A 25,180-nucleotide genomic window follows, 5' to 3' on the forward strand; every position below is an offset into this window, starting at 1 on the left:
CCTTCGTAGAGCGCTGTGCATATGAAACCTTGCCCATTCGTGCATTTTCAGCTTATGCAAGGAGTGGATGTTTTTCAGGGGCACATAGGAGCACAAAAAAAACACGTTTGTCTGACCGCGGCCTTGAGAGGCAATTGTGTAACTCTACCATGCTACAAAATATCGAAAGGAAGCATTCTATAACCTACAGTGCGTACATAATGTATGGTCTATGTCTCATAGTGACAAGTGCACAATATGACTTCACAGTAGATTGTGGCTACAAATTCTAACAAGACAAGTTCACATAGGAACCGGTTTTAAAAATGGGACTTACAAGTTCTACTTCATTACCGAGATACTAAATGGAAATCTTCCAAGAGTGCATCTCTCTATTGCAAAACTGGTAACAGAGCACAGGGTTGCTTCATGGATGATCCCAAACAGGACCACCATTAACCCTCTGTGAAGCTTGTCATCTGTGACTAGACAATTAAAGGAGTATTCCAATTTAAGCGTTTATGACATATCCACAGGATAAGCCATATATGCCTGATAGACACAAGTAGCACCCCTGCTTGCTCAGATCTTTCTGCAACACCCTATTAAAGGGGTTGTCCAGCTGTAAGCTATTGATAGCCTATCCTAAGGTGGTAGAGAGTCCGTCATTTGGTACCCCCAACAATCAGTTGTTCCCTGGACTGATGCATTTGTTGATTTCTGCAGGAAACAGACAGCTCCATTCTTACTACAGTGGTTAGGCTTGGTATTGCTAGCATTGAAACGAATGGAAATTTTGTCTGTATTACCAGGCCTGGCCACTGCAGTAAGAACAGAGCTGTCTACTTCCTGCAAAAAGCAGCTCAGTGCACACGCACCCCGACCCGGGTGATTAATCCCTGCCCATTTACTATTAATGGCCCATTTTAAAGACAGGCTATCAATAGTTTACAACTAGACAACCCCTTTAAACTTCAATGAAGAAGGCAATGTGCAAGTGTGGCTACCTCTCCAGTGAACATTATGGAGACTACAGTAGCTGTGAACTGATAAACAAGGGGTTATGGGAACACCATTCTCCTGATAGGAGAGAGTCCTAGATGCGGAGTCTGTGCTTATCAGGCAATTATGATACCGCCCCTTGAAAGTATAAAGTTCTTTCTGCCTGCAGCCACCACTAGTTTATACATCCCTACAGATAAGGACGTAAAAATTAACACAACCATTTTCTTACTTTGTAACAACAATTTCTCCTTCTCTTGCCACTATTACAACTGCACCGCTCACCGCCCCGAAGAACTAATCTGAGATCAGGAGTCTCCAGGACTGCTTGGTAGATGGCCTTTTGAAACTCCGACAGGGAACAGTAGACTGTCTGCAAATGAAAGACATACAATGGATAGATAAAACTTTACAGGAAAACTAAAATTTAAGTAAAGGCCCGTCTATACACAAAGATAATCTTTGAAACGGCCGAAAGACCGCTAGTCGGTTGAAACGCGTCGTTGCCAAGACGTAAATTTGAATGAACTGTCTCAAGCTTTTATGTAAAAACTTCTAATAGAGGAACAAGACTTTCTGCACTACAAACCTGGCTATATCCACTTAACTGAAAGTAACAACTTTGTTTCCTTCACTGCCAAGTATCATCATCCTTCTTCTCGCCCTACTACCTGCATCAGTGATCCTATTCTCTCTCACCGGCTGCCATTGGTCACCTCTACTAATATTCAACCCGCCTTCTTTCTTCTTCAAAATTTTGACAAAGTTAAAAAAGATATATGTACAAACTTCTACAAATCTTTCTCTGCCATACATTGAATACATAACAGTGGCTTACTAACCCGATCTTCCTTTCTCGGTAACTGGCTACTTATAAGTGCCTTGGTACGTCTAAGGAACAATGAAGACATTTTCAAAGCCAGCTTTTGCATCACTTTCCTTCCCGTGGCTAGTTCTCGCTTTGTGGCATTATGTCTTTGGCCGAGTTCTATTGGATGTGAATATTCTTCAATGAACTGGGTTCTGCCGCCTAAACAGCCAGGCACAGCCCTAAATTAAAATAAGAACACATTCATATAGTATTTTTTAACACTGAATAAGAATTTCATTATACAGCATCCATTCAGAGGTTAGTACTGCTCAGTACTTACACTCCTCTGCCACCAGGATCCAGGGCTGAGGCACTGCTGTGGCCACGTTGTCTGCTTGGTCAGGTGACCACTGCTGCCAATCAGATGCTGTAGTATCACTGTTTGTTCTCCTGGCATTGGCGCTCACATCAGGGCACCATGATGCCAGGAGAGGTGAATGCCAACACTGCGCCGGTTGCCTGACTTTTGGTGATGTCAGCTGTCACAACAGACATTGGGACCACGGCGGGGCTGCAGCACTGGTTCCTGGCGGCAGTGGAGGGCAAGTACTGCTCAGTTTGTTATTTTACTACAGTGAGTGCTATTGAGGTGATGTTGTCTGGTAACTGGACAACCTCTTCAAAATGAAAAGTTTATGCCTTAGACGAAATTTTAATATTTACATAAAAACGATGACTGGTTTAGAAAATCTGTTTTAGATTAATAGAACCTCCATTAACCCTTTCCAGTCCACTGACTGACCTCTGAAGACATTATGATTTAAGGCTGTACAGCTCCAATGTTGGAAGAAATCCGTCAGGGTTCTCTTACTGTATATTGCCAGCCTCTGTGCTGTCGGAGCTTATCCAACGTGTCACCTCATGCAGTACTGGCTTTAGCCAGCAGATAGCACCGTTGTATAACAGCAGAAAAAGAGTAAGCCCCCTAGGAAAACCAGGATACAAATTGGATTGGAAAGGGTTAATAAGCTGAAGTAAACCGAAAGTGAACCTGCCTATGAAGAACTGCCCATGCATTACACGGAGATTGCATTGATTTCAAAGGGCACTATGAAATGCTTATGTTTCCAAGACTGTAGCTGATCACTGGTAATCCAAGTAGTAGGGCAGCAGGTGATCAACTTATTTAAAGAGACGCTACTAAATAAAAGGGATTGCCAAGAGTAGACACTCCCTTTAAAACATGTACGCTGTACAGCCTATTTAATTTAATCATAAAAGTCCAATTCCTAATGAATCTGACGCTGTGAATATTTTCAAATGAGTGCGCCAAACATGTAGCAAAATCAAGTGGAGCGCTTTGGAAAAGGTGAAAGAATAAAGAAGTTATCATTTTCAGTTTATGTCAATTGGCATGTATTGTGTAGAAATATTTAAGAACCAAATGTTCGTTCCTAATCACGCTGTTTACATGTAACGAGCGTAAAATGAAATGCCTGCAAAAAACGAACGATAAGCAAACCATCGTTGGTCATGTTTACTTTTAACGATTATTGTCCAAAATTTGCGCAATCCAACGATATTTTGAATGATAATCATTCCGTGTCAAAGGGACCCTAGTCTCCACTGTTAATAGAGCTCAGAGCTGTGGAGAGTGAGAAAGCGCCCTCCTAAAAGCAGCCCAAGCCCGGCCTAGTCTGCTTACACCGCTATAGCAATGGCGGCAGGCGAAGGAAAGCAGTTCTGAAAACAGAATGTCCCAAAGACACTTACCAGTCCATAACGCACCACAACTCCTCCATGTTGTTCTGTAGTATAGTCCCTGTAAGTCCGATACGAATTTTGCACCTTAACGCTTTCATGACTTCTGTCACTCTTGCCTTTGGATTTTTTATTTTATGAACTTCATCTACAATGACTGCTGACCACTCTATACTGTAGATAGAAGGAGAGGAACATATTCCCATTAGGTCACGTATATAGAAGTTAGGGGGGAAACAATAGCTACGTGCTTTGCTTTTCTGGATTCTCCTTAAGCCTAAACATTTTTTTCATCAATCATACAATACTAAATGCCCACGGACGGATTATCGCTGCGGAATTCTCGATCAGACACCCGCCGTGAATTCCGCAGCCATGTCCGACCATAGACATGCAATGTTAAACGATTCTCCCCTGCCCACAAGCGGAAATCAACTGCGATTTTCCGCTCGTGGGGGAGAATCTCGGCATGTTCTATTTTGTGCGGAAGATTGCACGGACGGCTTCCATTGCAGTCAATAGAAGCTGTCCGCCCCGCGATACTTCCGCAGTGAGCACAGCGGAAGTATCGCAGGAATCCACGTCACAGCCCAGCACTAGAGTATTAGATATCAACCATGAAGCAGAAACTAGAAAGTTGTGTGTACCACTTGAAGGCTTTTACTTTATGGCAAAAGGGTCTATTAGGGAAAGGAGGGGGGGGGGGGATCTGTTCAGCCTGATTGAATTAATACTCGCCTCTCCCTTTAATACTCTTCGACTTTGGCTGCAGCAAGCTAGAGATGATGTCACCAACACCAAGGACATATGTCTGCTGCAGCCAATTACCAGCTGACTTCAGCTAGCGATCAGCTGCAGCGGTCACTTGTCAGGACATCATCAGTGCTGCAGCCGGAGATGGAGAGCAGCATGGGACCAGCGGAACAAAAGTGACAGGGGATCAGGTGAGGCGAGTATTGCTTCTTTTATTTATTTTTTTTTAACAACAGGCTCATCATCTCAGAAAAAAATGCTTTGTCCTGAGATAACCCCTTTAAAAGTTTAGAGGTATAAGCAGTAGAAAGGGGGAGATTGTGATCCCACTAGATAGAGCTCTAATAAGACCGCTTCTGGAATACTGCGTTCAGTTCTGGAGATCTCACCTACAGAAGGACACTGATCATATAGAACGAGTCCAAAGCTACATCTTGTTTATTGTTCATTTCTTATAAATAAAAGGACAATGAGGAATAAGAAGTACGGGAAGTTACTGTTCTATGGAAAAGATATGGAGCTCCAATTCTCACATCACAAGCCTTATTTCACGTTGCTGCATCCCACTTACCTATTTAGGTCATCTAAACACAGACGAAGAGTCTCGTAAGTAGTTAAAGCGATTTCATATTTCCCTTGTCTTAATCGCACTAGTTCGAAATCTTTCCGGTTCCCATGAATGACAGTCAGCTTGAAATATCCCCATGTCTCCAGCTCATCTCTCCAGTTGAAAAGTACAGATAATGGCGAAACAATGAGGAAGACCTGAAATAGAATGAAAGCAATGATGAGGCATTCTAAGGCATCTGTCAGCAGGGTGGTCTGTACAGCCCACCTTCTGGATAACACTTTGTACTGAGCATGCTGTTCTCTCTTGGACGGCCAGACACTTCATCCGCATGTGAGGGACGGGAACAAATAGTTTCTTAATGACAAAGCGGAGTCTCGTCAAGCAATTAGATGTGATTACACACAGGCACGTTGAGAGGAGTTGAGAGGCAGAGGAGTTGAGAGGCAGAGGAGTTGAGAGGCAGAGGAGTTGAGAGGCAGAGGAGTTGAGAGGCAGAGGAGTTGAGAGGGAGAGGAGTTGAGAGGGAGAGGAGCGGAGTTGAGAGGGAGAGGAGCGGAGTTGAGAGGGAGAGGAGCGGAGTTGAGAGGGAGAGGAGCGGAGTTGAGAGGGAGAGGAGCGGAGTTGAGAGGGAGAGGAGCGGAGTTGAGAGGGAGAGGAGCGGAGTTGAGAGGGAGGGGGAGAGGGAGAGGGAGAGGAAGAGACAGAGACGGAGAGGAAGAGGGAGAGAGAGAGACTAGGAATAAAAAAAAGAATCTCGGAACCCGGCGTCCCACATACAAAAATGCTCGAGTCTCCCATTGTAGTCAATGGGGTTCGTTACTCGAGTAGAGCTCTTGAATTTTAGGAAAAGCATTTGGGTGCTCGCTCATCTCTAATGACCACCATAGGCATGTACAAGATACGCGTGTAATATAAACCTAAAATACGCCCTAAATCCGCAGGATTCTACCGTCCCATGAGTGTGGAGAAGATTTCAGGAGATCTTATCCCCGCAGTACGGAGAAAGTCTGCCGCATAAACTTACCCGCGGTGTGGATTTGAAATATCAATGTATGTTGTGTATTTTTGCACAGATTTCGCCTCTTAAAATGAAGGGATGAAATCCAAGTCAAAATCCATGCATTACGTGCAGATTGTGACATGGATCCACACCAACATCTGCTACAGGTGAATATAGCTTAAGGCTGCTTTTACGCGGCCAAGAAAATGGCGCGAGAGTTGTAGGTGGCGAGGCGCACGAGTCTCACACAAATGTGAACGCCATTCTTCATGGTATGTCTTATGTTTAGGGGATCTCTTGGAAAGCATCGCCTATTGTTTCAATGGGGCCGGCGAAAGCATTACACAGCATGCAAGTGTAATGCAAGGTTTCCCGGAGGATCGCTACTTCCCTTTAGTGATACGAGGCGTTTTGGGCACAAAGACGTCTTGCATCAGCAAGAAATTGCATGTTTCCGAGCTCGATATTGGGCCAAGTGTCACACGCCGATATCGCGCTTGACCATGTGAAACTAGCCTAAGGGTACATTCATAAGTAGCTAACTAGCTGCAGATGTTCTGCAGCAAATCGTTAACATGTGGTGTAGATTTTGCTGCTGATTTGCTGCAGATTATTTTTTCAGCCGAGCATCAAGGCTGCTACATGTGAACATAAGTGTATGTTCCCACAGGGCAGAATGCTGCCGGGGCTCACAGTCAGTTGCAGCACAGATGTTTAAATTGCTGACATTCAGAAAGAAGGCGGTCACTGCTAATGAACTACACTGCAGCACTAAAGCTTATAGCAAGTACTGCAGTGTAGGACTTTTTATTTATTCCTGGAGATTCACGTTTTTGCAACCGACTGAAAAGCTCCCAGCACACTTACTGCAGGATCGTGGCAGCAAGTATGGCACCTGCCCCGTATCAGATGCATATCCTAATGTTGTACAGGGCGAAAAATGTGTTTATTCCATTTGAAGAGTTTGAAACAACACAAGTGGTTTAATGCATTTCACTATAAACAGCTCCATTGTCTAAAAGATTAGCGTTAATAGGTTAAAGAGAGTCATCCGCTGTAGGTACTCCGTACGTATCTATAAAGGGACCGGTTTATAAATGTGAACTGCGAATGTTAAAGCCACAAGGACTTGTCGCAAGTATACAAAATGCTAGAACTAAAGATAATGCTTATATCTTTCAGCTCCTGATCACACTAATGTCATGGTATCCTTTATTAACAGACAGAGTTAAAGGGGTTGTCCCGCGGCAGCAAGTGGGGTTAAGCACTTCTGTATGGCCATATTAATGCACTTTGTAATATACATCATGCATTAAATATGAGCCATACAGAAGTTATACACTTACCCCCTCCGGTGCTGGCGTCCCCGTCTCCATGGCGACGACTAAACTTCTGCTCTGGTCGCACGAACAGTCGCGCTTGCGCACTGAAGATTCCTCTTCTGGAGGGTCCGGGCTCACGAGCTGTGTCCTGGCTCCTCCCCCTTCTCAGCATCATCGCGTAGCTCCGCTCCCGTCACGTGGTGCCGATCAGCCAATGAGGTGGCTGTAATCGGCAGTGGAGCTCAGACTGGAGAAGAACATCCACGGTGCACCATGGGAGAAGACTCGCAGTGCACCATGGGAGAAGACCCGCAGTGCACCATGGGAGAAGACCAGCGGTGCACCTTGGGAAATGACGGCGGCCATCTTGGAAGAAGATTTTTATAACTTCATGAAACAGCTTCATGGTGAGTAGAAACGCTATAAAAAAACGATTTACATGGGTAGTTTGTGATGCTTGCTTAACATGGGGGACTGGGGTGTGAAAATGTTCTCGTTTTGGCCGCGGGACAACCCCTTTAATGACATATCTGTTGTGCAACAGATCTCACTGGCACCTAACTGTTTATATTGGAACAGAGCAACAAACATTGCTATTCTCGGCATTAAAGACCAATGGAACCCTGATGGAGAGACTTAAACTGCCATCTTATGTTATAGAGAACAAAGGACTGAAAAAGGTAAAATGTTTAGGAAGAGATGGACTTTATGGAAGAAACTAGAGATTACTTATATTTAGTGCATTGAACAGCTGAATTCTATCAGACAGCTATGAATCCAAAAAGATACACAAGGTTATTCAAAAAGAAGGAGCAGATTTGGGGATTTAGTTACAAACTACAAAAGACAGGTACACCATCCACACATCACTGAAAAGAGGAAGGTTCAAAGTTTTCTATGGCGCAGCAGTAAGTTACATTTTCTGCCACATCGCAGCACTGATTCTTGTTCTTTACAGTTTATAGGAAAATGGTGACAAAACCGGAGAAATCATTTTGTCTGCTTGAGTTTCCGAAGTATGAGCCCTTTGTTCAAGTGCAAAGGGAATTCTGGCGTTGATTCCAAAAACAGCTGCCTTGTCAGAAGAACATTTACAAGTGGCACAATAAATTAGTTCAACCGCATATGCATATACACCTCTAGAGCCATAAAACTGTAAAGGAGAGACCCAGTGCTGCGGTGTGTATGTCTTACTGGTATGTCATAAAAAACTTTGAACCTTCCTCTTCTCAGTGATGTACAGATTGTGTACCTGTCTTTTGTAGTTTGTTTGTACCTAATCCCCTAAATCTGCTCCTCCTTTTTGAATAACCCTGTATACTAGAATAATGTTTTAAAAGTTGGTTAGTCTAAATATGTAAATTTAGTGAATATTTGAATGTAAAATCTAACCTCTTGGTGACACCCACTATACATGTACAGTGAATGTTCATGGGGTATATCTGGAGCAAGCTCAAAAATTCTACCTATGCCTGTGGCATAACAGATTGCTGTTAAAAGTACAATATACTGAAGTATTGCAGTATACTGGGCAAGTGATCAAGCAATCATAAGTTCAAGTCCCCTAGTGGGACTTAAAAGTAAAGTTAAAGATTTTTTAATTATTACAAAAAAAAAATATTCAAAGTTTAAAAGACAACACTTTTCCCACTTGAGGGTGCAGTCAAACTTAGCCGACTTGCTGTAGATTTACACAGTGGAAAAAAATTATGCAACAAATCCACACCATTCGGTATAGATTTTGACGTGAATTTTGGTGCTGATCCATAGAAAATTATACCCTGTTCAATTGAAGGGGGTGAGCTTATGGTTGCTTAATAGGAAGTAATCCAAGGCAGGCCTGGGAGCCTTCATTTTAACCCGCTTAGAATTTTAGTAAACATTTTTTCAGTACATTATATGGTGCATTAAATTGTACTAAGGGCTCACACCCACTGGCAATACGACTTCCCTGTGATGCGAGAGTGAGTGAAAACGCATGATAATGACACCAATGATTTTCAATGGTTTCATTCTCATTAGCAATGTCTTCACTGTTAACGCACATCACAAAGAAAAATCTGCGATATCGCCTATTATTTTCAATGGAGGCAGCAGCAGCGCCAGCCCCATTGAAAACATAGGGAGTACATCACGCTTCCATGACACAGCTGTGACAGGCAGGGGATTCCTTCATCCGAAAGCCCTGTCACAGCTGTTGCAGAGGTCCCGATGCTATCCCATTGCATTCAATGGGACCGGCACTGCTGCAGCCCCATTGAAAGCAATGGAATCGCGGTGATGATTTTCGGGGAAGGGCTTGAAATAGAAGCCCTTTCCTGAAAATCATTTCTTCCTCTGGAGGAGGAAGAACGAACAAGCCTGATGGCTCAGTCCTTAGCACTGTTGCCTTGCAGTGCTGGAGTTCTAGGTTCAAATCCGACCAACATCTGTATGGAGTTTTAATGTTCTCTTTGTGTTTATTCTTCTTGTTCTCCTCCAGACAAGGAAGAAAAATAAATGTGCTAGCTCAGTTGTTAGTATTGCCTTGTAGCACTGGAGTCCTAGGATCAAATCCGACGATGGATTACATCTGTACAGAAAGTTTATTCAGTCTTTTCTCCTTTCCTGGAGAATAAATAAGAAGCATGGTGGGCCCGTGGTTAGCGCTGTTACCTTGCAGTGTTGGAGTTCTACTGTTCACTGAGCCATCACTGTGCATGCTTAGGAAACAAAACTGGAAACGAAAAAATTGATTCTTTTCCAGATTTATCCATTTCCCATTGGCTACAATGCAATCAAAAACGGATCCGTCTCTATTCTGTTTCAGCAACTTGAATCAAAAATGCGGTAGTCCGAGCTTGTTTTGCAGTGTGAAAAATGGAATGGAGACGGAAAATACGGCAACGGATTGAAATGGAAGGTCTTCTGTTTCAATCCTTTTCTACAGGCTGGAAAATAAACCTTTTCTGTTTTGTAATTTCCACTACGGAACAGCAAAATGAAAACGAAATCGCTAGTGTGAAAAATCTCTAATAATGGTCAGGAAAATCACAACTAAAGATCTAGTAAGCTACACATAGATCAAATCAAAACACATTCCAAGGTAATGTAATACTAAATATCTTGCAGGGGTAAAATACGTAATGGCTGAATTGTTGGGTTTGTTTTGGTCATCCACCAGACAACCTTAACCACCCCCAACCACTGCGTACAGCTGGTCTGGGGAAGGTAGTGGCCAAAACTAGAGATAGGTGTGATTTTTATGGCATATCCAGTTTTGTTAACTGAAATAAAAGCTGGAAAATTGAATTCAAAAGAATAATTATTGAAACAATTTTAGCAATAAAGTTTAATAGTGGATATTCGAGTTTTATTGCCACAATGACTCCACAATTGCATCCTGGGGGTCCTAAGGGGCACAGGTGGGACCCATCTATCTGGATGGCTGTTTAGATGTGCAGGCTGTTTTCAATGTGGTATCTAAATAGTTAACTGCCAGATTTGAGGCCAACTCTGACCGCAGCAGTTGCCAGCGGCTGTCCAAAATAGCTGCCAGCCTGGTATGCAGCCGACTCGGCTCCTGAACCCGTTTCATATACCCCCTGCGACAACATGACGTATATTTACGTGGTGTGGTCAGGAAGTGGTTAAGGCAAGAATACACAAAGTCCTTCTTGTATCACAGTAACATTTATTAAAGGGGTTGTCTCATGAAAGCATGTGGGGTTATGCACTTCTGTATGGCCATATTAATGCACTTTGTAATATACATCGTGCATTAAATATGAGCCATACAGAAGTTATTCACTTACCTGTTCCGTTGCCAGCGTCCCCGTCTCCATGGATCCGTCTAAAATCGCCTCTTCTGGCGATTTTAGACGCGCTTGCGCTGTGCGGTCTTCTCCCTTCTGAATGGGGCCGCTCGTGCCGGAGAGCTGCTCCTTGTAGCTCCGCCCCATCACGTGTGTCGATTCCAGCCAATCAGGAGGCTGGAATCGGCAATGGACCTCACAGTGAAGATCCCGGCGGCCATCTTACTAAGGTAAGTAAGAAGAAGGAAGAAGTCGCCGCAGCGCGGGGATTCGGGTAAGTACTACCCGTTTGTTTTTTTTAACACATGCATCGGGTTTGTCTCGCGCCGAACGGGGGGCCTATTGAATAAAAAAAAAAACCGTTTCGGCGTGAGACAACCCCTTTAAGTCTCAAATAACTGCTGGCCCAGATACATCATTTCAATAGACATATGTGTAAATAATTATTGCTGCTCGTAACCCGGCCACATATTAGCGTTATATTTCATTTTCCATATAACCCAATATTCCGGCTTTGTAATTAGATGTGATATTTCAATGCAAAAATCAATCCAGTAGGTTAAAAACTGCACTAAAAAGTGTTTCTCCAGCTCATTAAGAACATATTTTATTAATCTGATTACATATGTCTCAAGGTCGAATATCAGCTAAACCTGATCCCATCACCTTGTCATACCGAGGACAAATACACATTCATTTCCTGTACAACTGCAACAACACACAAGAGGTCTCCTCCGAGGAGAGTTCACTCATCAGCGGTCAGCCTTCACACTCCCTTATTGTGGCCAAGACATTATTCCAAGATATCCCCTCTACATGGAGACGAGTGTTATCTCATATTAGCTGCTCCAAATCTGCAGGTCAATGAATACGTGTTTGCTTTGTTTTTCCACCCAATTGTGTGGATGGAACAGAGGTCATTTACTAAAAGTGTTCTAGGAGGGTTATGGAATCACAGCGGAAAAAGACATCAAGCTTAAGTCAGTTCGGAAAAAATCTTAGTTTTCATTCAAAATATGTCAAAAATCTAATTTCAGTGTTAGACAATTTTTGCCTTGGGGCCCAGAAGCTTCAAGATACGCCTCTGCTGTTCGTTCTGTCCTACACACTGCTTGAACAGTAAAAGACCGTTTACATGCAACGATTATTGCTCAAAATGCATTCAAACAAGTGAAACTGAGTGATAATTATTATAATTGCTACGTGAAGCCATTGTGCACTGTTCCCTCACTTGTCGTTTATCAACGAGTTTCAGCCTGCCTAAAAATGGTCGGTAGTTTGTTTGCTTTTTGCTTCATTTAAATGGAATTCTTCAGTCTTTGAAAGACTGAACAACTTGAGGGGAGGCGTGATTGTGTTTAGCAGGGCAAACAATGACTACTTGTTTACTCATGCCAGCAGAAGATGATGGGTTTTCTTCACGCTAATTAAAAACCTGCTGGCCAGAGATTCCTCGCATAAACACACCTCCACCTGAGTAAACAACATGTACAGAGTTTACTTTAACTAATAAGGGAAAGAGAGAGGATTTCAGAGGAGTATCTGTATGTTTAAATGCTCAGTATTTCTATGCAAAAAAGTCATTAATTCTTTCAGCTAATCATTCATTCAAACGATAATCGTTGTGTGTAAATGGGGCTTTACCAAGGCTGCTGTAATCACCAGACTTTATCTGTAGAAGGACTTTCTAATTAATAGACAATAATTGTTTATACCAAAAACAAAATGGTAATCATTTGGGTAAGATATTCACTATTTCAGTGCTTTTCCACCTGATTGATGCTAGAAGCATTGTGCCACACCATATGTATGGGATCAATAGGGTACACCCATACAACTATGTGAGTTTGGCACTTTTGGTGAACGTGCACAGTAGGTACACGAGTAACAAAAAAACCTGCTGTGCTACTGATTGAAGGTATGGGGCTAGTCAGCCCCCAGGGAGCACACTAGTGGGCTAAGAGAGAGAAGCCAAGACAGTGAATGAAGCCTGGAGAGAAGTGGAGCTTGCGTGAAAATGGGTTCTAGAATCAGAAATCCTGAGAGAGGTCAATCGAGACTGAAACAGAGCTGCAATAGCTGTCGAGTGTTGAAAGGGAACCAGTGACTGCATTGTTCCGAAGCATCATTGAAGCCCCAACAAGTTCTACATCATATTAGAACTGGTTACACCATTGGCTGATGAAATGCCAGCTCAGACTAAGGCTGTATTCACAAGGCCAATATTCTCACCCGACTTCTGCCCTTGTCTGAGACCCGCAAAACTTGCATGGAAAAAGAACCCATTCATTTGAATGGGTCCTTTCATACAAACGATTTTTTACTTGGATGAATGGTCAGCGGTTTAAAAATTGTTTCATGTCTTGTTTTTGTGCAAGTCTCACATTAGAATGTGTAGTGTCTCGCACATTGCATAGCACTTGAACAGGGCGTCCTTGTGCTCTTGCAATGCAAGTTGTGTCCGAGAATTTTGGGTGTAACTCGCTCCCGACCGTGTGAATACGGCATGAAGGAGACAGTGTGTGCTATGATTGGAGGAAACTGGGGAATCTGCACGAATGAGTTACTGTAACGGTCCCACCCCCTCTGTAGGTGTCCTCATGCACGTAAGGAAACATACAAATGGCACCCAGAGCAAAGAGGTATAAATGAAGAAGTTTGACAAGTTCTGTGCTGTTCTATTAAGTTAAAGTGAGACACGTAAAAGGTGGTAACCCAAATTGTGGACTTGAATTGTGTAAACATTATATGCAGAAGCTTTCAATGGCATCAAGTGTGACCACTGGAGGTGCCAGGGAATCGACATCCAAGTTGGTGCAACCCCACAGAATAATGCCTATGTAGTGCATGCTGCAGTATGGAAAAAGCCTATTTTAGACAATCTGTAACTGTTTTCTTTCCAATTTTTCTCTTCAAGTGCAATATATCCAAGTAGTGAGTGAGAAACCATTAAGCAATTGTGCCTCTCCTAAAGACTGTAACCTTTACGCTTGTGTACCACTTAGAATTACAGTAACCATCAACGGCTTCCATTGACTTCAATGGAAGCCCTCCAAAATGGAGCACACTGCGATTCTTTTTTCCCGCGCGTGCAATCCGCACGCCAGGAAAAAAAATGACATCCACATGCTTACAATTGTTTTGCGGACACTAATGCATCCCTACGGGCGGCTTGATTTGCGGGTTCCGCAAATCAAATCCACAAATGGACATTGGGCGTAAGGGTAAAGGTTTCTGGAGATGGGACCCTGATCCAGCGATTTATTCCGATAGCAATATTTGCAAACGGGAATGAATTAATTACGATGATGGGACCAGTGGCATTTATCTCACACGGTTTTCCCTTCTTCTGGATCAACATGGTGGGGTTCTAGGTTGGATTTCATCGACCTGTGTCGGTGTAAAACTTAGCAACTATGTAATTATGTGGGCTGAATAAGCAAACGAGACAGCTTTCTGGCGGATAGCTATCACTCCTGATTTCCCAATAAACATACATTATATATAGAAACTGTTATTATCTTCAACATAGTATACCTTTAATGATAAATCGCAGCTAGTCAAAAATGACCCTTTACCACCCACATCAAGCATTGGTTTAAATATCCAAATGTTCTGCTCGCACACAGAAAACGGACGGGGATTACATTATAAATGACAATGAAAACTGGCAAAGAAAAAAAAAGCAATCTTACTCTTTCCCTTTAAATGGAGCAGAGCCCTCCAACTCAGTCAAACTTTAAAGATAATCACTCCGGGTTAGGACAGTATGTGTTCTGGTCCTCATTCAGAAAGGAGCAGAATGGAAAACCATGACATTTTACAAATCTTTCATTCACACACCACAAAGCAAATACAAAGGCCGAGGCCCCCCATCCCCTCCCAAATGGAAAGTGCTTGTGCTCGGCTCCCTTAAGCTTCCATGCATTTCGAATGGAAGGGTGGCAAAGCATTCATCTCCATTTCATGCACCTCAAATATTCTAGCTCAGCTTTAAGGCAAAACACATAACTATGCCTTCATACTGAGATTTCATCAAACAAAGCGGGGCTTTGGCAGACAAATCCAATCCTGTCCCGAACCTGCTGAAACCATCGTTGACTAACACCTATAATCTCTGCCATACATACTGTGTGTGCGGATCACTGAGGACAATAGGTGGCATTTGTATCCTCTACAGACAGAACTATATATATTGTAAGAGGATGTATTGACGGTGTCTACATGACTATTAAGACGCTAATTCTGGGGCTAAGACGTAAATGAAGACTTTAGAACTTCTAGGATTAGAGAAATGATCTTCTACAAATATCACCACTAAACCCGCAAGAAAACGGCCTGGAAAATATGTGAGCGTCAGTAATGATATGTTCACACTTGTGTTTGGAGGTTGGGAGGGGTGGGGGGGGGCTCCTTTCTTTACAGAGAGAAAAAATAAAAACATTTCCATCCATTTCCTAAAAAGTGGAAAATTGACCTACTTTATTGGGTTTTTTTTTTTTGCCTTCCTCTGGATCAACATTGGGAGATAATAGGCTGAACTGGATGGACATGAGTCTTTTTTCAGCCTTACATACTATGTTAAAGTGTCTAGCCAATGCTACTATAAATCACAATCTGCTGGTGAAATCTCCTTGCCCGTTTTTGATTTCTTCCAAATTATTTTTCGTTCCGCCTTGTTTGGAAAATCCAGAAAGTTACTTTTTGTTTCTTTGACTTCTAAGTCTTTAAGGTGAAAAAAAAAATGTGATAAATGTAGGCGCAGCTATAAAGTTCAGTACACTACAGAAAGTAAGCTCAGCTTCTCCGTTTTATCTTAAACCAGCATAAAAAGACGCGTTTCGGGGCAACGCCCCTTCCTCAGTTATAGCCAGGGATACACCTAGTCTTGACTATTGGTATGTGCGTGGTGTACCAGGCAGAGAGGCAGAGCTCATGCACATACCGAGAGCCAACACAAGGTGTATCCCCAGCTAGAACTGAGGAAGGGGCGCTGCTTCGAAACGCGTCTTTTTATATTAATATTTCAGTCACATTTTTTTCTTCACTAATCCATCAGAATAGTCTCACCTGCCAGTGCGACTACCATTGGGTTGGCTGCACCCGAACAACTAGGTCTTTTCCACAACCCACCATCTTAACAAGAGAGAAGAATCCTACATTCCTCTACCTATAATTTTTCCAAATCACTCCCCCATTCAGGTAGCTCCACCCCTATTTTTGTTTTTTTCAACCTTTCTACTTCTAAATCTTTGACAGACACCAGAAATGTTGGTTACTCATATACATAAAATATGACATGACTTTTAGGCCGGGGATTATTACGACTGCCAGACTGAAGTCAAGAAGGAGATCCAACATTCGGAGGTTGATAGGCTTAACTAGATGGACATGTGTCTTTTTTCGGCTTATACATTTTGGCAAAATTTCTAACTTAATCCTCCGAGTAGGGCATTTTTTCCAAAAACATGTAAGCACACCGGCAGTGCTCTTTCGTTGGATATTTGCATCATCTATCAATAAAGAATACATTTCAGACCCACATCGTGCCTGGTGTTGCACTTTCGTATCTGGTACACAAATGAGTGCTAACAAATATCCCTAGTATACCCTACAATTGTCTCTCAATCAGAGAAACCGCCCCAAAATGGAGATGGCAATCTTCATTCTGTCCCCAGAAGCCCCTAATAATAGTGTATAATAGTAGAGCGTGGGTTAATAGCTGCACAGGGATAGGTGGGAATGGCGACAGGCACACCACTACTTCAGCAGATGAAGAATGTTATACAGATATATACAAAGGTTGCTAAATCTATAACAAATCATGTATAGCACCTCAAGAAGTCAGAAGGTCTCCTGTCTGGTACATTTCTTGTGTCAGTAATCACATTCATTAGGCTAAATTAAAAAAGAGACATCGGTGCCTCAGGCCTCCTTCACACAGGCGCTTTGTACAGCGTTTAGCAATGCTTTTTCAGCGCTGCGCTAAATGTTGTACAACGCTCCCATTCATTATAATGGGCTGGTCACACAAGGCTGAAAATGCAGCGTCTTCAATGCTGCGCTTTGACAGCGTTGCATGTCCTATTTTTGGCCATTTTCAGCCCAGTTTCGCCCATTGAAATGAATGGGCAGCGGTTTCAGCACTACCGAAAACGCAGCACAACTTGTTACAGCGATTTTGGCAGCGCTAAACGCCCTAGCTACACTACCTGAGTTTATAAAAAAAAAAAAAAAAGAATACTCACCTTACAGGTAATGTCGCTGTCCCCGGCAGCGCTCTCGGGACTTGTCAGCCGGCAGGGGAACCTTTTCTCTAGTGACGGGGACTTGAAATCCCTGCCTCCAACGAGAGACTGCTCTGATTGGCTGAGTGTCGCTGATTGACAGACCACTCAGCCAATCACAGCCAGCACTGGATGCGTCCAATTACAGACATTCATTCATTGAATGGCTGTGATTGGACACATCCAGTGCTGGCTCTCATTGACTCAGCCAGCTGTCACTCAGCGGCTCTTAGCCAATCAGAGCAACCAGCCTCCTTCACAAGGTCCCGATAGCGGTGCCGGGGACAGCGACTTCACCAGCTAGGCGAGTATTGACTTTTTTTCTTTTATCAGCAGCCTTGGCTGCGTTTTCAGCTGTGCTCAAAATGCAGCCATAACTCATGCCAGCGCTACTGAAACCGGGCGGAATCTGCAGTAAATGCAGCGTTGAAAACCGCTGCGTTTCTGCAAACGCCTGTGTGAGGGAGGCCTTACACTTCTGGTAACATCTTTGTTCCCATAGACGGAGCTCTGTGGGGGTTGTTCTTTTACATGACGAGCTGTAGTTTTTATTGGTACCATATTGGGGTACATATGTTTTGTTTCAGTTTTTTAAACACTCTTTGCCATGCAGGATAAATAGTGCATTCAATTTCTTGTACAGGGCGTTCTGAATACGATGATACAAAATATGTACGGAGCGCCTTGAACCGCAGAAGCTATGATCGCTATGATAATGCATCCCATTACTTCTGTACTGCAATGCATTATAGCTTACAGTAGTGATCACAGGCCACGGCAGGCCTGGACCACATTGCTCAGCGTCCGGTTGCCATGGCAACCCATTGGCCCTCTATAATGACAGTAACGTCATAGAGGGATCAAGCTCCCTATGTGAACTCTTTACATGCCGCGTAAGAGGTTAACAGTGGGGGTTCAGTGTTCTAAACTATTCCCGCTGTTGCAGCAGCAGGCCGGCTGTCAGTCACAACCGGCTTCATTTCTGAGCCCGTGCCATCCACAGGGAGTAAATGTACATCCTGTTACATTAGGTACCATGTGCCCAAAGTGTAACCTTATGTCCTGTGGCGTTAAAGGGAACCTGTCACCCCGGAATAAATTAAATTATGGGGCTGTTGGAGGAGGTGACGGGGAAGTATTTTTATACTCACTCGTTCCAGCACTGTCTGCCGGTGAACAACAGGTGCCGTCTGAAAACCAGACCTAAACAGGGTATGGTGCTGGAAGGAGTAAGGCCACCTGCACACGGGTGGATATGCATTGCGAAATCCGGAGCAGGCGTCTGCCTCCAGATTCTGCAGCAAAGCCAACCCATAGCATGTTATGACAATATGCGACTTCCTGCTTATGAGCGGAAATCGATTGCAATTTTCCGCTTGCAGGGGAGAAATTGCAGCATGCTACGATTTTGTATGGGCGCCACACGGACGGCTTCCACTGAAGTCAATGGAAGCCGTCTGTCCCGTGGCCATTCTTCAATCATCTTTGCAGAATGGTCGCGGGAGTCATGTCATCGCCATAGCGACGGCACAGTGTCATCTGCACTGTGCATGTGCGCTGGCCGGCACATACGCCAGACAGGTACGTGGGGTCACTGACCGGGCACTGGGCTAAACTCCGCTGAGGGGTCTGACCCATCCTTCGGCTCGCCTCTACCTCCCTGAACAGCGCCATAACTCAGTTTACGTTGCTGTTCCAAGGTGACAAGTTCCCTTTGAATGCCTATGGATTTCCCCACCTGAAAGAAAACCGAACAGCAAAAACTTTTGACGAGTTTATCACTGTCTTATGTATTATCATGGAAACGTGAGGTTACGACAACCAAGATGCATCCCGGTCAGAGACACAAGTTGCTAAGCATCCTAAGACTTATACCGTACATAATATATCGACCTTTACCGTCATTGTCATATTTCGGAGCTGAAGATCCCATGATAGTGGGAGACGGTGGATAACCTCAACCAAGCTATAAATAAACTCGCTAGTAAAATCGGAGGAAACGGCAGTATTTTCATAAAACTCACTTTTTTTTACTAAAACTGATATGGTCAAATTAATCTGCAAACAATCAGGGCAATCCTTCCATTATTGTGGTCCCCAGTAAGCTGGCACATCTCAGCCTGGCATCAGCGGGAAGCAAACCTCAAGCATGGCTGAAGATGAAAAAGTGTATGTCCAACTGATTTAAAGCCTTAAAGAGGGGCCCCAAGCAGCTCTGCCAAGTCCACATGCTTGAGAATAATAACATGGTACATGCTGGGTAATTATTTGTTCCAGGTTCATCTGAATCCTCAGCTGCTGAGATAGATGCTATCGGAGTTATGTAGACAAAGTAAACTAAAGAGAATGCTCCAACAATGGCACGATGTGCGGTGAACCGTCAGAAACTCCTGGCACGGCTTCAGAGAGAGCCCACAGAGAGACACTGGGTGACCAGAAGAAACCGGCCGCAGAAACTGGCACACAATCTGCTAGGGGGCAGATCTCATTCACCCAAGAGATGCTGATTGTTAGGTGATAGAGACCACCCTAGGTCACCCGAGGCCAAAGCAGACCACATGGGGAGGGAAGAATAGACGGAAATACTAGGGATGCAAATACGGAGAATCAGAGTCCTCTGGCGATAGTGATCGGCTATTAGAATATTCAATAACATGTTAGAAGTTTGTATCAAGTTAAGTTCAACTCACTTACAAAGTTGCAACTTCAACTAGGAGTATAAAAAACAAATAGCAGATCGGCAGATCAGGCCGGGCTCACACAAGAGGGGTTTCATCGATTTTCATTGTCCCACACACACAAGCGTTTTTTTTTTAAATTGCGTATAATATGTGGAAATTAACTTATAAACTGTCACTCTTATAAAAACAATGCAATGAGATAGAAATCCTCACAAAAGTTTAACTAATAGGGCATTTGAGCACCCACCACGTAGTCCACCCAGGGCCGGTCTTTTTGGGGCCCCTACACACGGGCGGATTTGAATTGCGGAATCCCCCATAGGAAAGCATGAGCTTCCGCAGCTCTGTGCACACATGCGGATTTCACAAGCAGAAAATAAATCGCAGCATGCTCCACTTTAGCGCGGATTCTGCATAGATGGGCTCCATTGATCGCTATGCTCGATCCGCAATTGCATTGCGGATTTGTAGGTGGATACTTCTCAGGTTGCTTGGAGACCAGGCTGGGAGGTGGGGGAGGGCACCGTTGGGTTTGTGATGTTTTTTCCGTGCGGATGATTCGCTAAGCATCCGCATACATCCATATGGAAAAACTCTCGAATCCGCGGTTGTCTGCCAGCATTTTAATTAATTTCCGCAATGATTCGCAGGTCTTCCGCAGTGGAAATCCGCATGCAGAATCTAGCTCCGCCCTGTGCAGAATTCAGGAACCCCCTTCCCCAGCAACCATTATGGAAGAAAAAATAGTAATGCTATGTCACCGTTGGAAACAATGGGCGTATGTATTGGAATCCGGACGCCAGATGTTTGGCATGCAAAACTCACAAATTATGGGGCATGCCGTAATTTATGACTTTTTGCCTTTTTACACTACCCTTTGCACTTTTTTAAGTAGACGGCCTGCTGGATTTAAACCAGAAACGAACATAAAGTATACCTGCGCAGGACATCATCTCACCCCTCCACAGTGTGGCGTAGTCAGACATGCGCTGTTTATGAGATTTTTAAAAAATGGCAGGATGTCCCATCTTGGTCCAAAGACAAAGGCCCAAATCGCCCGTGAAAGACTACAGGAGCATTAAAAATAAATGCATGCTACATGAGGATTCACGGAATTTTTTATGCATGAAGCCAGAAGACAGTGTAGAAAAAAAATTGGCATCAAATGGTCTTTCCTGCATTTTTTGCGCAAGTGAAAAATGCAGTGAAAACGCGTGCAAAAAAACACATAACCATCAAGTCCACAAATACAGACACAGAGAAAACGGTGTTATTTTCACTGAAACTGCATACGCAGTGAATCAGCCCTAAGGGGACGCTAACAAGTGGTTGAAATGATGCGTATAAGACCACATAAAAAAAACAAAACATTGGTGCAGATTTTGGCGCACTTTCTTACGTCAATCCCCAGTAGATTTCACCATTTCAAATTGAAGGAGTAAAGTCTGCAGCAGATTAGAGTCAAAATCCTCATCAACTTGCAGATTTTGATGCAGTTCTGATGTGGATTTTACACTGCACCATCTGCACCATTTCCGCTAGGTTTGAACATACCCTTCGTATATACCGCCATAACATATCTCCCTTCGTACTTTGTCCGTCACTATTAAAATCTCCACCAACAGTAGTATATATCTCCTCCCACAGAACACATTCCCACATAAAGATTCAGGTGCCGGCGGGGGAGAGCGGTGAGTTGCGGGAGTGAGCAGGGAGGAGCGGGGGGGTAAGAGAGTGAGAGAGAGATCTCCCCCCCCCCCCCCCCGTTCCTCCCCGCCACTCCTTACCCCCCGCCGGCACCCGAATCTTTAGAGACGAGCGGGCAGGTACTCGCATAAGGCACTACTCGCTCCAGTAGTTTGCCTTAGCGAGTACGCTCACTCATCTCTAATGTCAAGGCTTACCAAGATAGATGAGCTGATCATCTACTACAGGAACTCTCTCCAGCCCACCTGCTGGATCGAGGAATGGGACTGTTATTGATAGGCGAACCTGGAATTCAGGTGCTGGTGGGGCGCCCTCCGTGGGCTCCCACCAAGCACCAGGTGAGTGCCCACTTTTAATTATTCTAAAGAAACTGTTTACCATTTATCCAGGACCCACGCGGCGCTGTTCACTCACACACACACACGTAAAAATATATATATTTTTTCAATTGTAATAATGACCCCCCACAGTGGCATCAGTAGTAATAGTAATTCCTATATCAGCCCCAGTAGTAATAGTGACCCCCCTCCCCCACATTGGCCTCAGTAGTAATAGTGCCCCCACCTCACAGTGGCCTCAGTAGTAATAGTGACCCCTCCCTACAGCGGACTCAGTAGTAATAGTGACCCCTCCCTACAGCGGCCTCAGTAGTAATAGTGACCCTTCCCTACAGGGCCTTAGTAGTAATAGTGACACCCCCCCTACAGCGGCCTCAGTAGTAATAGTGACCCTCCCACAGCAACCTCAGTAGTAATAGTGATTCCCCCCCTACAGCGGCCTCAGTAGTAATAGTGATTCCCCCCCTACAGCGGCCTCAGTAGTAATAGTGATTCCCCCCCTACAGCGGCCTCAGTAGTAATAGTGATTCCCCCCCTACAGCGGCCTCAGTAGTAATAGTGATTCCCCCCCTACAGCGGCCTCAGTAGTAATAGTGATTCCCCCTCTACAGCGGCCTCAGTAGTAATAGTGATTCCCCGCCTACAGCGGCCTCAGTAGTAATAGTGATTCCCCCCCTACAGCGGCCTCAGTAGTAATAGTGATTCCCCCCCTACAGCGGCCTCAGTAGTAATAGTGATTCCCCCCCTACAGCGGCCTCAGTAGTAATAGTGATTCCCCCCCTACAGCGGCCTCAGTAGTAATAGTGATTCCCCCCCTACAGCGGCCTCAGTAGTAATAGTGATTCCCCCCCTACAGCGGCCTCAGGAGTAATAGTGATTCCCCCCCTACAGCGGCCTCAGTAGTAATAGTGATTCCCCCCTACAGCGGCCTCAGTAGTAATAGTGATTCCCCCCCTACAGCGGCCTCAGTAGTAATAGTGATTCCCCCCCCTACAGCGGCCTCAGTAATAATAGTGATTCCCCCCCTACAGCGGCGTTAGTAGTAATAGTGATTCCCCCCCTACAGCGGCCTCAGTAGTAATAGTGATTCCCCCCTACAGCGGCCTCAGTAACAATAGTGACCTCCACAGTGGCCTCAGTACTAAGTGTCCCCTATATCAGCCCCAATAGAAATAGTGACCCCTATATCGTTCCCAGCAGTAATATTAAACCCCTCCACAGTAGCCCCAGTAGTAAAAGTGACTTCCCCCACAATAGCCTCAGTAGTAATAGTGACCCCCCCCCATAGTAACCCCTCCTAGTAGTAATAGCGTCCCCCTGAGAATCATATACCTAACTTCTCCTTGTAGTCTGAGCGCCGCTGCAGTGGTGCTGGCCCATCAGGATGCACACAGGAATGCGAGCGCATGCAAGGCGTGTTACTAAACTGCAGTGTTGGCCTTAAGTTAGATGGCACCATGTGTAGAATTCACCCCCTGACATAAGGAAAAAACAACACATATTGCACTGATAGGCAGTCTGCTTGTATTTTGCTTGTGCAAAAAGCAGCATATTGGCAGCACACATACACCACAACAACTCAGTGCATAACTACTGTACCAGAACCAAGGAGATTGCGTTGCGGGGATGCTGATGGGCTGACAGCGGCTCCTCGGGGGAGGAGACAGAGGATGGTTCATGTAGCTTCCCAAGACACTGGCACATGGAGGAAGCGGATCATCTGACCAGGTGAACCTAAGGGGAACAATCTACCCCAGCTTACATCCAGCTGGTGCCCACCCTTCTAGCTGGTGGCTGGCATCCTATGCGACAGCAGGGGTCGCACGCAGATAAGGCCGGCCGTGCCTAGCTGATAGAGATGACTGGCAGGAGCAGTGTATTAAAAATTAAAACCATATGTTTACATCCATACCCTTTTACTAGACGCCGCTGGGTGCTCCTTTCTTATTGTTCTCAGCAGGAACTCCGGCCTATTATTTTCAATGTCTTCTCGCGTCCCCTTCTTGTGTAACACTGCAGCGAGAAACGATATGACCTAAAGAAGGAAATCACATCTTAGCAACCAAGAGCGCAGACATATATAGTTTTACACTTTCTGTAATATCCGCATACATATTAGTGACATGAGATGATGCAAAGAGCAGACAGATAACACTAGGATATCACCTTTGTATTCACAGGTTATCTGCTGAGGCGCCCGGTAACGAGGGCACTCATGGATCAATGATATGCCAGGACTGAATTCTATGGTCCATCTAAATAAAGTTTATGACATGTCATGTCAAACTCCTTTAAGCATAGTTAGTATACATAACTTTCCCGAGCCTTCACCAGGGCCCCCAGAAACCATGCAAGGAACAGTGATGGGTGGCATCCGTGTGCTTTCTGTCCCCTTTTATCTGATATATAGTGAATATAGCATTCCACAATTATCAAATCACACAACAGTCAACCATGGTGGCATTAGGCTCAATGTCCACGGGTGGATTTGATTTGAGATCTGCAAATCAAGCCGCCCATAGGGATGCATTAGCATTCACAAAATAATTAAAAGCATGCAGATGTCATTTTTTCCCGGCGTGCGGACCGCACATGCGGGAAAAGAAGAAATCGCAGCATGCTCCATTTTTCTGCAGATTCCGCACTGATGGCTTCCATTGAAGTCAATAGAAGCTGTCCGATCTGCAGTACACCAGCAGCTGACACTGTGGACATGCAGTGGATATAAAAATTACTGCACACGCCACGCCAGCCAGGTGCTGAGCGCATCCGCAGTGTAGAAGAAAGAGGATCCGGCCGTGGACGGACAAGACCCGTACCAGCTCCGGACAGGTAAGAAAATGTTTTTTAGGCCTCATGGCTGCGGGCACGGACGGAAACCGCTGTGGGATTCGACATTTGGAAACCGTGCGTGCCCGTGGACATGAGGCCTTAGTGTGATGGTTTAGAAACACTGTGACTAGGAGCTGGACAACCTGCTGCGGTCAAAGGAGCAGGACTGAGGCCTTTGTGACCGCCCATTGTAAACTTACATCGCTGCTGCCTGGGCTCTGTGCAGCATCAAGGCAAATTTATATTCCATCAGCGGGCGATTGTAGCTCTGCAGAGCAGGTAAAACATCTGAAACGGGACGTCATGGGGACCGGAGTGGTTCAGATTAAGTTGGAGCTGCTC

At 44.6% G+C, this 25,180-nt stretch overlaps 1 protein-coding gene across 1 annotated transcript in view; it reads right to left on the reverse strand.

Annotated features, from left to right (window-relative positions):
- ERCC6L2 (ERCC excision repair 6 like 2) overlaps positions 1-25,180 on the reverse strand; it is a 96,956-nt gene that overhangs the window by 63,144 nt on the left and 8,632 nt on the right. The window contains exons 3-7 of the mRNA XM_066604082.1: positions 23,919-24,041; positions 4,878-5,071; positions 3,566-3,727; positions 1,824-2,031; positions 1,214-1,354 (exon numbers count right to left, since the gene is read on the reverse strand). Of these exons, the coding sequence (XP_066460179.1) occupies positions 1,214-1,354; positions 1,824-2,031; positions 3,566-3,727; positions 4,878-5,071; positions 23,919-24,041 (828 nt within the window). The remainder of the gene's footprint in view (positions 1-1,213; positions 1,355-1,823; positions 2,032-3,565; positions 3,728-4,877; positions 5,072-23,918; positions 24,042-25,180) is intronic.

This window comes from Eleutherodactylus coqui, chromosome 5 (assembly GCF_035609145.1).
Source record: "Eleutherodactylus coqui strain aEleCoq1 chromosome 5, aEleCoq1.hap1, whole genome shotgun sequence".
Classification (NCBI taxonomy): domain Eukaryota; kingdom Metazoa; phylum Chordata; class Amphibia; order Anura; family Eleutherodactylidae; genus Eleutherodactylus; species Eleutherodactylus coqui.